Source organism: Epinephelus lanceolatus, chromosome 17, assembly GCF_041903045.1.
Source record: "Epinephelus lanceolatus isolate andai-2023 chromosome 17, ASM4190304v1, whole genome shotgun sequence".
NCBI lineage: Eukaryota > Metazoa > Chordata > Actinopteri > Perciformes > Serranidae > Epinephelus > Epinephelus lanceolatus.
In genome coordinates this window covers 8,836,093-8,848,721 of record NC_135750.1, presented here as the reverse complement: position 1 = coordinate 8,848,721, position 12,629 = coordinate 8,836,093, and the positions used below count along the sequence as shown (strand labels likewise).

Sequence of the window (12,629 nt, the reverse complement as noted above, 5' to 3'; positions counted from 1 at the left end):
CTCAGAGGGAAACAGAGAACTTAACAGTGAGTGGACAGATGTCTTTGCTTTCACCACCAACACTGCACTGTTCAAGTACAAACTAGTCATAAAGACTCCACTGCAGAGTAGCCACCTTGTGTTGAAACATATTAATGAAAGCTCATTAAGAGCCATTAGTAATATTGATTGGCTTATTTAGACCTAATAGGCTGTGTTACAAATATGTACTGCAGCTCTGGACAAAGTAAGAATAAAATTGATGCCAAAAATGGTTCTTTTGATAGCCCAGGTTTCTGAACCCTGCTGTAAACATTAACGTATGTATATGTATGCAGAATCTGTGAGCAGAGGGACAAGATTTTAGTATCAGAAGTGTTCTGGTTCCCATTTGTAGCCCAAGTAGTATTGGCCAGTCATGGTTGGCCAATACTGGAAAAGCACAATCTTGAAACCTATCAGCTTTCTTCTGAGGACAAGTTAGCTTTATAATCTTACTATATAATGATGACAACTTGGTCAATCCATGTGAAATTTGGCACAGTGGTAGAGGGTCATGGGAGGATGCGAATGAAGCAATATTACATCAATTGGCCAAAGGGGGGCGCTATAGCAACCGATCGAAATGTCAAACTTTGAATGGGCATATCTCATGCCCTGTATGTCGTAGAGACATGAAACTTTGCACAGAGATGCCTCTCCTCATGAGGAACAAATTTGCCTCAAGAACCCATAACTTCCGGTTATATAGATTTTCCGCCATTTTGAATTTTTTGAAAAACACTTCAAATGGATCTCTTCCTAGGAAGTTTGAGCGATCTGCATGAAACTGGGTGAACATAATCTAGGGACCAATATCTAAAGTTCCCTCTTGGCAAAAGTTGGAAAACTTACTAAAACTGAGCTTCTATAAGGCAATGAATATTGCGGAGGGCGTGGCTCATCACATAAAGGTGTATAACATCTCAAGGGTTTCACCCATCACCACGCAACTTTGTAGGCATATGACCACACATAATCTGAGGGGACCCCTCCATTATTGACCCCATCAAACAAAATGGGGGCGCTAGAGAGCTCATTTCTTATCTAGGCCTAACCGCCATATGGATTTTTACTAAACTTGGTAGATATGTAGAACAGGACGCCTCAAGGTGACTGGAGAAATTTAACTCTAATTGGCAACTGGGTGGCGCTACAACAACAGAAAAATGCTTAAAAATGGCTAAAATGCGATTGATCGCTGTGGCTCCCCCTGTGGACCAATGTTGTGGGGGTTTTTTTTCTAATTTTTGGTATGACTAAGTCATGGTATGGTATGCTGTACATAATCACGGAAACTGTCAGTGTGTCATTCTGTCAGTCAGTCATTCTGTCTGTCCCACGTTTTTCTACTCACTGATGTGGTCAATCTATGTGAAATTGCACATAGGCATTGAGGATTGGCATAGGTAGAAGGTGACAGAGCTACCAATGGGTATGGACTGGTTATTATTATTTTAAATTTATCTGCACAAGTCGAGACAATAGGGCACAGAGGAGGAGGTCTTGGCCCAGATATGCACTGGCTCATCATGAGACTACTGCTGATGTGTTCAGAGATTGTAAATACGTTTACAAAAAAGAAGTAAAAGAAAAATGCATGGAATAAATAAGACGGCACATCTGGTTCTGCTGAACTTATTCTGATCGCAATGCTAAACTGATGAAGTACTTTGAGCATTCACATTAACCGAGCTGCCTCGTTTTCATACATGAGGAAACCATAATATTAGAAACACCTCTTAATATAGTTCAACACCATGTTTGCATCCAGTTTAGCCCCTGAGCTGAAATGGATCAGACTTAAAAGAAACACTTTAATTCTTTACTTCTCCAAGGCGAACATCAAAGCAAACGAATGACATTTTAAGAGTGTGCAGGTTCCTCCCCCAAAACCCTAAGTTAACATGAACTTCTACCCCTGCTCCTGAACACAAGAAGAACAAATATATGGGTCTGTAGATTCTTTAACGGCTCAGCACATTAAAAAAAATACAAACAAAAAGAGCGCACAATAGTCTTGATGAATTTTAATTACATCAAATGAATTTATGTAAAAAGTGGAAAAGGAGGAAAACACTGGGTCTCATTATCACCATCATGTTCAACACAGCAACGATACTCTGCACGTACTGGGTAGGTCACAGGTCACCTATACTGAGGGCCTCGTCAGGAAGCAGTTTACAGGTGTTTTGTTTTCAGAGCAGGATGGGGAGCAGTACGAGATGATTTACTGTGATATGATATATGGTTTAAGCTACGATGAACAGTGTGTACGGTTTGTGTCAGTGTGTGTGTGTGTGTGTGGTGGCATGATCCATGGATACCAACAGTTACATAGGTGACCTGAAACACTCCCATGATTAGTTTCTCTCTCTCTCAGATCACACAACCTTCACTCGTGATTGGCAGGCAATAGACGCCGATCACGCAGCTGTCATGGCTTCCTGTCCAAGTCCATTTGGCATCCCCACTGAACGCTGTACTCCTCTTTGATCGGACAAAGGAAGTGGGGTGATTGGCTGATTGATTGCTCCATGCAGATTGTGATTCTTCCGTCTGAAAGCAGGTTGAGTCAGAAAGGTTTGGTGATGTCATGCTTTTAAGATGTTCTGTACGAGTCTGTCTTTGCTTGTGCATGCTGCCCGTTTAGAAAACACTTTTTCAAGATGATGGCATTGGGCAGAAGAAGGTCCAGCTGACTGAAGTTGCACAGGAGATCCAAAATGGAGTCTGCTTTAAAATGGCCCTTTTGGCTGTTGTGTGAACATTGGCACTTAATCTTAGTCCGCAGAGACTAGTGCACATCTAGCAGTCCGTCACACTAAAGGACACATGGCAGTGCGATCGGCCACATCTTTAGTCTTTATAGAAAAGAAAAAACACAGCAACATTTTCTAGAATTTTTCTGTTTCCTTGATTCAAGGAAGAAAAACAAAACAGAGAAGGAAGCCACTTTTCTCTACCTAAGTGTCCTGGGTTTAGAAAACAAAACAACGAGGGGGAACAAAAACAGGAAACCGGGATATACAATCTTTTCTCACTGTAGACGGTCTCAGCAGATTAACTCTGCTAGGCTTCAGACACACAGCTCCAAGGCCACCTTTCTCTCTGAGTCCCAGGCAAGCACAGAGGAGTGGAAAGAGTCAGAGAAAGAAAGGAGGCAGATTTAGAGAGAAGGAGAGACAAGGGTGACAAAGTAAAAAAGAGAGAAAAAAGAAGATTAAAGGCCAGAAACAGTATCAGTAGACAGTGATATACAAGAGGAGACAGGAGGAAGCAGCCAGCCTGGATCTACGTGCATTGTGGAGGGAACAAGAGCGGGGAAGGATTTCAGCGCTACACTGAAGCCATGCAGCAGCAACAAACAGCCTGACAACAGCAAAGGGCCTATTTTCTGTCACCAGCAGGAAACACTCAGCAGTCACCTTCACCAACAACACAAGAAGCATCATGGAGGAGGGATACGGCGAGGTGCTGGGGTCGTAGCACTCCTCTTGTTGAGGGGATTTGGGGACACAAACAGGCAAAGTGTTCATCCACTCAGAGCGACATGGTTAAACGGCCCATATGCCATGCAGACCAGGGTCCCGTCAGGTTCTGTGAACAGGCGTTTGGCACCACAGGGACGGTGGGGCGACGGACAGGACAGTGGGGAGGGGAGGGGGGGCAGGTTTGGGCTTAGAGAAGCAGGGGAAGCAAGTGCACGGCAGGATGGACGACATCTGTTACACCATGTTTTAGGTTCCCATGGAGACAAGACCGACCCCCCCTCCCTCCCCCTCCACCCCAATCCCTATTCCTCCCGCTGGAGCAGCACTCACTCACCACGCGCTCACAGCATGGTAGCAGACAGACGAGGGTGGTGGGGGCGGGGTTTAGCAGCTTTGCTGCGGCTCCCCGCTCCTGCTTTTAGACTTTCTGCCCTCCACATCTGTAGGACAAAGGCAATGTTTATGTTACATCTGTAGACAGCGACAGCAAAGTGTTCATTTACTTTATACCTGCATATACTGTGGATTAAATACATTAAAGCAACTTCAAAAGAGCAAGTACTGAGTACAAGAGCAGAAATAAATAAGGATCTAGAGGCAGACAGTACGACTAGTATTGGCACATAAAGCAGTGCTCGTCTTTGATTATAACTTAATGATCACAACAATCTGTACAAGATCTTGTCAGTCTGAAATACATCATCAATTATCCATTCTCAAGGTGTGGTGCATCGGGATGAGTAAATAAAAGTTTCCAGATACCAAAAGAAATGATGTTCGCTTCATTCACAGAACAATCTGACCACTGACACCTGTTCTCAACTTTCTATGTTAACTTCCTGTATCAATTAAAATATACGTAACAGTCACCTTAGTCATCCTCTACTACCTTCACCGTCAACTTTCACTTCACCAACTATACTTTCCCTCAGATTCAGGGGTGGGCAATTAATCAAACTTTATTTTTAAAAATGATTTTGGCTTTCAGCAATTATTAAAACAAGTTAACAGAGGTAAAATTATTATTGTGCTGCATTTTGTTTTGCAATGATGCCCTTGTTTTGTCTTGTTTTGTGGTTCCCAACTGTTGGGTCACGGATCAAAGGTGGGTCATGGGTCCATTCTGAAAGGACCACAAGTGACTCGTGAGCGTGTCAAGTTTGTAAAAAGAACACACTTTATTTATAAATACGGTGAATTTCTGGCACTTAGCTTTTATTTTGAAGTGCCATTTCCTGCTGTAGACTGAGTGACCGATGGACAGCGACTTAAAAGAGACAGCAGACTAGCTCTGCAACATGGCAAAACACAAGTATGACGCAGACTGTATTAAACTGTGTGGACCTTGAACTGATGACTAAGGAGGAATCTGGACCCTGTGGCTGCACCAGTTCGGAACCACTGTTCTAAATCCAGCGCACACCTTTCTTTTACAGCAGTGTGCTTTCGCCCCTGTTTAAAAACCCGAACTCACCGTCAGCCAGGCTGCAGCATATTTAGTTTCTCTTGAGCCAAGATGACAAACAAACAGCCTTCAATCAATTAATTGTGATTTCAATATTATATTTTGCCGTAATCGATTAGCCCTCCTCAGATCATTTTGCGAATGAAGCGTCATCATTTTGTCACCAGCCCCAAGAGGTCAGTTAAGACCCACTAGATCAAACCCCACAGAGCGAATGCCCCGGTTAATATCACAGAAAAGAAAATACAGAAAAGGGTGTCAAACTGTACAAAAACAAACACCATTGATACAAACAATAAGAGGATACACACGATGAGCATTTTGATCACAGTAATCAAAATGAGCGTTTCAGGTCGGACAGAACGAAGCCGTGCATTTTAGTGGATGATGCAACCGAGTTAAAAGAGCAGTGAAAAAGACGCTCAGTCACCCAAACTTCATCAGAGACATCGTCATAAACAGAAAGTGGACAGTGAATCTATTATCTGACACAGTGAAAAATCTTAATTTGGATTTGTAGTGATGAAACTGCAGCTACGAGATCTGTCCCGTAATACAGAGGTTTTGTTTTTTATGGATCATGGTGACAAATTATTTCTCATCAGTGCTCATTAAAGATTAAAGCTCTAAACAAAAATGCAAAACTAACTGCAGATAATAGTGTAGTGTTAGCCAGGGAAACAGGTTCAATGCAGAAACAATAATATGGCTGTTGGATGAAAGAACATTCATCAAAGTCCCACCTCGGAGAAAAGCACAAGGCAGAAAACAAAAAAAAAGAAAAAAAAACAAACAAACAGCGATTTCACCGATCAGCACCATGGCAAACAGAAAAGAACGAAACAAAAACACCACACAGAGATAGTGCTCCAATAAATACATGCAGAGGAGGATTTGTCGTTTAATCATTCGTTCATTTTCCCCTCTTTATATCAAGTCTGATTAAAAGATCAGCGAACCAGAACCTCCCTGTCGTTCACACACACCCGTACTCGTACCACAGAGACTGGTTGTCCTCTGGGCTCAGCGACTGGTCCGAATTATTCACACGATTAGGATCAATGCCCTCGTGATACTCTTTTTGGCCATTTGATTGGCTGTGAGCGGCCTGGTTTTGGGTGGAGATATGGTTGGGGATAGAAGGAGGGTGTGTTTTATTTGTAACAGGAGGCCCGCTGATGTTGCTGACTAGGGTGGGGTTGAGAGACAGGAAGGGGAGGTTTTTGCCCGCCGTCTCACTAAAGATGGAGTCCATGAACACCGACTCTACAGTGAAGGAAGGGCCGAGGAAAGACTCGAGGGTGGAGAGGTCGGGATCCTCCAAGCTATGGCAAGGTAAGCTGAGTGACTTGGGTAGAGGGGTGGTGGTAAGGGGTCCCTTTAGGTTGGTGCTGTTGGGGTGGTACTCACTGGGTGTAGGCTGGGAGCGTACGCCAGCCTTGGTGGGGGCAGCGGGAGGAGAGGCGTCGACGGACACGGGCTGCCGGTTGTCCTTTGAGAGCAGGTCGTGGATGCTGGTGCGCCGCGTGGTGCCCTCAGCAGTGGAGATGACGCTGCTGGCCCGGGGCAGCGTGGAGGAGGCCGTGTCCAGGCGTTCGGAGACGGATGTGGCTTTGCCCTGCGTGGACAAGCTGGAGCGGACCGGGACAGAGCCTTTCACACGGGTGCTCTCCGCCTTACGCAGAGTGGGGCGACCCGGTTGTCCAGCGGATCTTGGTGGGCGATCAGAGCTGACCGGTGCTGCTTTCCCACTAGATGAGCGCAGTATGCCCCGGCCCTTTGTGGAAGTGCGTTCTTTCTGCACATGCTCAGAGGAAGTGGAGAGGCGAGGAGAGTCTACGGTGAGGTTCTCCTGACTGCCAGACTGCAGAAGACAGAGCAAACAAACGGTGTCAGATACGGCGCCATCACGAAGTCTTTTCATATCATTTTTATCCTTGGCTGAAATTCTCCTGAAAATTCTTGAAAAATGAATCAGCCTATCATTCTAAAATAAATAAACTGTTCCACTAAGTTTTTAGAGAAACTCGCCAAACACTGTCTGGTCCTCCATATTGAGGATGAGTTTTGGACTATTGTTTCAACACAGCAAGCTATTCAACGTCTCAGAACAAAACCATAACCCCTCAGACATAAGCGACTTCGAGGCCTCACCTCTGCAGGATCAATACCCTCATCCAGGAACTGCTGCAGGGAGAGCACCTCGCTGGACCTGACCTGGGTCTGACCAGGGCTGCTTGCGGCAGCAGACGGGTCAAGCGACCTGCGCAGCTGCAGGGGGCTCTGGTGGGAGGAGCGTGAGGAGGTGGGCTGCTGGACGGGGCTGCTGCCGCTGCTGGACCACACCTCCTGGTCCAAACTGAGGCTGAACTCTCCGCTGCTCTCGCTGTGAGGCCTGCTGAGGCTGCCGTTCAAAGTGCCTGTTGGAGGAGGGAGGCTATGATTAGAACATGGGGAAAGTAATCTATGATCTTTACTGACCTTGACAGTATAATTCAACACTTGGAACAGCATTAGTATCACTCTCCTCTTACACTGCCTACATTTATAGTAATAACAGTAGTCATTTAAAAGCGAGGCATAAAGTAAGTCATACTGTAACATTCTGCTTTGTTATTTGCTTTTACTGTGTGAGATCTCTTATCAAGTCTTTGTGACTGAAATGTGATGATTAAAAAATGAAAGACGAGCACGTTTTAAAGGAGTGTAATAAAATTTCAATAAGCTGTCTGTTGTAAGAACATTAAAACCTACTCTGAATATTAAACATATTCATGATACACCTGTCACCCATTTGGATTTACTAAATTAATCCCCAATGTCAGTAAATTATAAGAGACTCAATGTCGCTAGCAGCCAGACCCTCTTAAAGGAACACTTTGCCCCCACAGTGAAAGAAGAATCCAAAAGCTGAGGAAATTCTTGATCAAAGGGGTTTTGCGTTAAAACCAGCAAAACTATGTCAAAACATACGTTTAAAAACTCTCACAGAACTCATGTAGTATAATCCAAGACTCATTTATCAAGCTGTATGTTCAGTTCTTCTTGAACACACACATTTTCCCCCAAATCTTACTATTTAAAAACACTTGCACATACGAGTAGCATGCCTGGGCGAGCACAAGTGTTTGAACTCTGCTTGTGTCTTCCATTGAGTTGTCCAGGTGTGCTACTCCTTAAACCAGGGCCGGCAACCATAGAACATATTTGAGCCTCATAATGACAAAAATCAAAATGACATCAAATCCTGGATGGACACAACTTCCTGAAACTAAACAGCAATAAAACCGAACTCATCATTACTGGACCCAAAGCTCTCCTACCCTCTCCTCAGGACTTCTCCTTCCACATCGATGGTCACAGTGTCACTTCCTCCCCCTCAGTACGAAACCTCGGAATCATAATTGACCCCACTCTCTCCTTCAAACCCCACATCAGCAACATCACCAGGACATCATTCTTCCATCACCGCAACATTACCTGTCTCCGCACCTCCCTCTTCCACTCCACTGCAGAAATACTCATCCACACCTTTATAACCTCCAGACTCGTCTGCTGTAATAGCATTCTCTATGGTCTTCCTTCTACCAGCCTTCAAAAACTGCAACACATACAGAACTCTGCTGCCCGGTTACTCAACCACAACCCCTCCAGGAACCACATCACCCCTGTCCTCAAACAGCTTCACTGGCTCCCTGTCCAATACCGCATCCAGTACAAATTCTTCCTCATCACCTACAAAGCCCTCAATAACCTTGCCCCCTCTTACCTCACTGACCTCCTCCAACGCCATTCCCCCACCCGCCGACTTCGCTCTACTGACTCCAACCTCCTGACCCCCATCACTAGAACCAAGCACCGAACCTTGGGGGACCAAGCCTTCGCCGCCTCTGTCCCAACTCTCTGGAACTCCCTCCCACTCAACACCAGAAATGCAGACTCCCTACAGACTTCCAGTCGCTGTTAAAAACCCATCTGTTCAAACTGGCATTTCCCTACTTTCCACCAGTCATTTTTCATTTTTATTTTATCATCGTTATTTTTTTCAGCACTGTAAAGCGTCTTCAAGTGACCTGAAAAGTGCTATATAAATCTGATGCATTATTATTATTATTATTACAATGGTAATACAAAGGTAATAGTTAGACATAATCTAGCCATAAAATCCTTTTTTCAGATCCTAAACAACAACTCTGATCCTACACTTACTGCTCAACACAAGACAGCAACACATCACCGGATCAATTTCACATGCACTTATTCCTGTACCACTTTACTGTGGCCATTGCTAGTGATGATTTTAGAAGAAAAGGCGCCAGGCCACAGACGTAAGATGCATGTTTTAGTTGACGAAATGTTAAAACATTTTTTTAATCAGTGTAGAGGCTACACATTTTTACAGTTGAAGAATGTAAAAATCACTTTAGGCCTACAACAATAAATGAAAATTAAAAATTTTAAAGTACTGAGCACATGACTGGATAAATAAGACTTAGATTAAACTGCATGTTCTGTGAGAGTTTGTAAAGAGACGTGTTTAAATGTGGCCCCCCTTTACTTTTATTATTACTTTTACTTATACTATTATTTATTATAAATTTTTTGGATTCTCCGTTCACCATGAAGGCATGCGAGTAAACAAAGTTTTTTTTTCTGCACATTCACTGCAACACGGGGTGAGTAACTGATATACAAATGACCCTTTCATGGGTTAAGTATTCATTTAAATGCCCCTGTATCATCTTGAAATATTGATTTTGAACAAGAAACAAAAAGGAGAGGGAATAAGTAACCTTTAACTTTTAAAATCATGACAAACTGACTTGATCCAGTTTTCACAGGTGGACACATTTAAGTAAAAACATGAAATAAAAAGATAAAGGGAGCAAAGGAGGAAGACGAGAGTTGTTAGTTGAGAGGAGGAGGAGAAACGAGGGAGTTAAGGGAAGGAGGAGCATACCTTTGCCCTCCAGAGGAGAAGTGAGGTGGGAGTTATTGTTACTATTACTACTGGTGGTCCTGTTGCTATGGAGACTGGTGGGTCTGGAGGCTGGGTAAGGGACAAGAGGGAAGACAGACAGACACACACACACACACACACACACAAACACACACAGTTAGGATTCCTTACACTTACATGTGCCCACACAAGCATGCACTAACACAAAGAGTGACACGTAGGTGTTCGCTAACAGTTTGACGGAGCATCTCCTGCTGGGGCAGCAGATGGCACATGCCAGGCAGAGGGACAGGAAGGGTGGCTCAGTGCCAGGCTGCAGCGCCAATATGTCCAGTCAGTAAACAAAGGAACCACTGACGGAGAGGACAGGGACGCCTAAACCCAACGACCAACCCAACTTAGAGAGAAAGGGGAGCTGATATAGACAATCCCGAATAACAGAAGACAATAGAGTAAGATTAGTAATAAAAAAAACGAAAAGAAGAAATGGGTGTTGTGTGCGACAGAAGAGGAGGAAGTGAGAAGGATGAAAGGAAAGGAAAGAAGTGACCTTGCTCTGCAGTGTTTACAGGGAGAGTTTCAGCTGGAAACCAGGGACCGTGAAATCATTTCAAACTGGTTTTCAGGACAAGTGACACCAGATTAGAATTTTAAATTACATCGCTGATTAGCATCAAAGCTTTTATTAGGTCTCGAAAACCAGCCCCCTGTGGCCCAGTGCTGCATTCAGTGCCGAGTAGTGGTCACTTACTACAGATGCTACAGGGCACTCTGCACATAACGCTCAGCTCAACAGGAGAAGGAGCCAGAGCACTGCTGTACACCTGCAGGCCTGATGAAACACACACACACATATCTTGACACATGACATGTACTACTCATTAACGCTGCCCACAGGGCGAAGAAAGAGCAGAGTTTAATGTCTCTTAATGGTTTAAAACACAGAAACAAAACTAAGGAAGCTGTAAAAGTTTGTTGAAAAATCAATAAGTGTCTGAAACTGCCATTAATGATTTAATAACATCTCTAGAGGACTTATGGCTGATACATTATGAGCACTGTCCGGTGTGTACATGAGAGTTTCCTCCAGCCGTTACAGAGACGTACTGGGAAATGGGTGTCACTCATGTATTGGATTTTCATGCATTCTGGGAACTCATCAGCTAAGTAGGATCCAGATTGGGCAGTAATGTCCTGGGGAACCAGCTGAATGACCACTTAGGATTATAGGTTACAGTATTTCGATGCAAAGTAGAAGTAAGTCTGATATATTACAAAGTCTAAAGCCCTTTTCGTACCAGACTAGAACTACCTGGGAAACTCTAGTGATTTGTAATAATTATGGAAGTCGTCTGTAATCTTAATCCCTTGCAAATCTGCCGTGTCCATAACTTGTCAAGTAGGGCTGGGCGATATGGACAAAAAATCATATCTCCTATAAAAGTATTTAGTAGGTCTAAATCCATTGTAGTTTGAACAATCTGTTGTCCTTTCAAATGAATCTAGTGCTGGAAAATGATTTAAATATTTTAATCTCATTTATGCACAGAGCATCAACAGAGACGCCAAGGGAGGGAAGGAGCGAGAGACACTTTGTCCGTGTTACATTCGTCTTGTTAATGAAACGTCTGTTTTGTTGCTGCATTCTGTCGCCTGCATAATCATATAATAGACTACAACTACCAACAGGAACGGCAACGCGCTGTGACCCACCTCACTAGAAGCGCAGCACTGTATTGCACGTGTGCTACTGCAGTAGTTTCATTCCTCTCACAGACTTTAGCGTAGCACGTGCAACATACAGACCGATGTCGCACTGTAGACTAGTTAACAGACAGATTAAACAGTGGAGCAGCTCTGTGTGTTGCTGGAGAACTTGCGTGGAGAACGGGTGGAGCAGAGTTGTGCAGAGAGTAACGCAACTTGACCCTATAGTCAGTAAAATTGAGCAAAATGCAAACTTCATGCATCCCATGTGAATGCACCGCATCACACACGGATGTTGGGGGCTCATTTCTAAATCACATGAGGTTTCCAGGTAACACTCGTCCTGTGTGATTAAGAGTAACTGCTTGCACAGAAAGGTATAAAATACATTTAAGAGGGATAAAGACAGAGTGTACTGTACGTGCTAGGAATGTGTGTCAGTAGTTTGGTGGCTGTTTAACAACTGGGTCATCTTCATTAGAGCAGCACAGAACTGATGAATAGTTGCTTGGCCGCAGATTAACTGCCCTGGATAACGTCCTAAAGCCTGAATTAGAGTCAATTCTACTTTCAATGGAAGCTGATCACTCTCTCTTTTTTGCTCTCCACTAAAATTGCTTTTCCAGCTGTAGATCAAGCTTAATCGAAGAGCAGGAAGGCAGCCCAAAGATTAGCAGTGGGACTGCTGAGGACATGACCTCCTTTTTTGGGGCTATTCAGTCTTTTCTCATTCCTCACTTGTAAGACCAGCTGCTGCTGAGAAGCTGCTGCCATTACCCATCTTTATTCTCTTCGTTTGACACAGGTAATACTGATGTTGAGTCTTACCTTGAGTCTTAGGGTCATCTACGGAGCCGGCCACATCTTCACAGGAGGCATTTTCTGTTGAAACACACAAGAGAGTGAAGCTACAGCTGCTTTTTGCACCACACAAATGAGTCCAGTTGACTAAATATGGAAATAAAGACATATCAAACATAGAGCA

The 12,629-nt window shown here is 44.0% G+C and overlaps 1 protein-coding gene across 14 annotated transcripts in view; it reads right to left on the bottom strand.

Moving 5' to 3' along the window:
- Nucleotides 1–2,035: 2,035 nt before the first annotated feature.
- Nucleotides 2,036–12,629, bottom strand: part of ccdc88ab (coiled-coil and HOOK domain protein 88ab) — a 97,115-nt gene continuing 86,521 nt past the window's right edge. For 4 of the 14 annotated variants that reach the window (XM_078160991.1, XM_078160992.1, XM_033612556.2 and 1 more), the window contains 5 exons: nt 12,473–12,526; nt 10,689–10,769; nt 9,938–10,027; nt 7,132–7,397; nt 5,810–6,841 (listed from right to left, as the gene is read on the bottom strand). In XM_078160991.1, coding sequence (XP_078017117.1) covers nt 5,954–6,841; nt 7,132–7,397; nt 9,938–10,027; nt 10,689–10,769; nt 12,473–12,526 — 1,379 coding nt within the window. In that variant the 3' untranslated portion in view covers nt 5,810–5,953. Of the gene's footprint in view, nt 3,130–3,846; nt 3,953–5,809; nt 6,842–7,131; nt 7,398–9,937; nt 10,028–10,688; nt 10,770–12,472; nt 12,527–12,629 lie in introns of those variants that run through there. The other 10 variants (XM_033612550.2, XM_033612552.2, XM_033612551.2 and 7 more) reach the window with 5 other exon arrangements.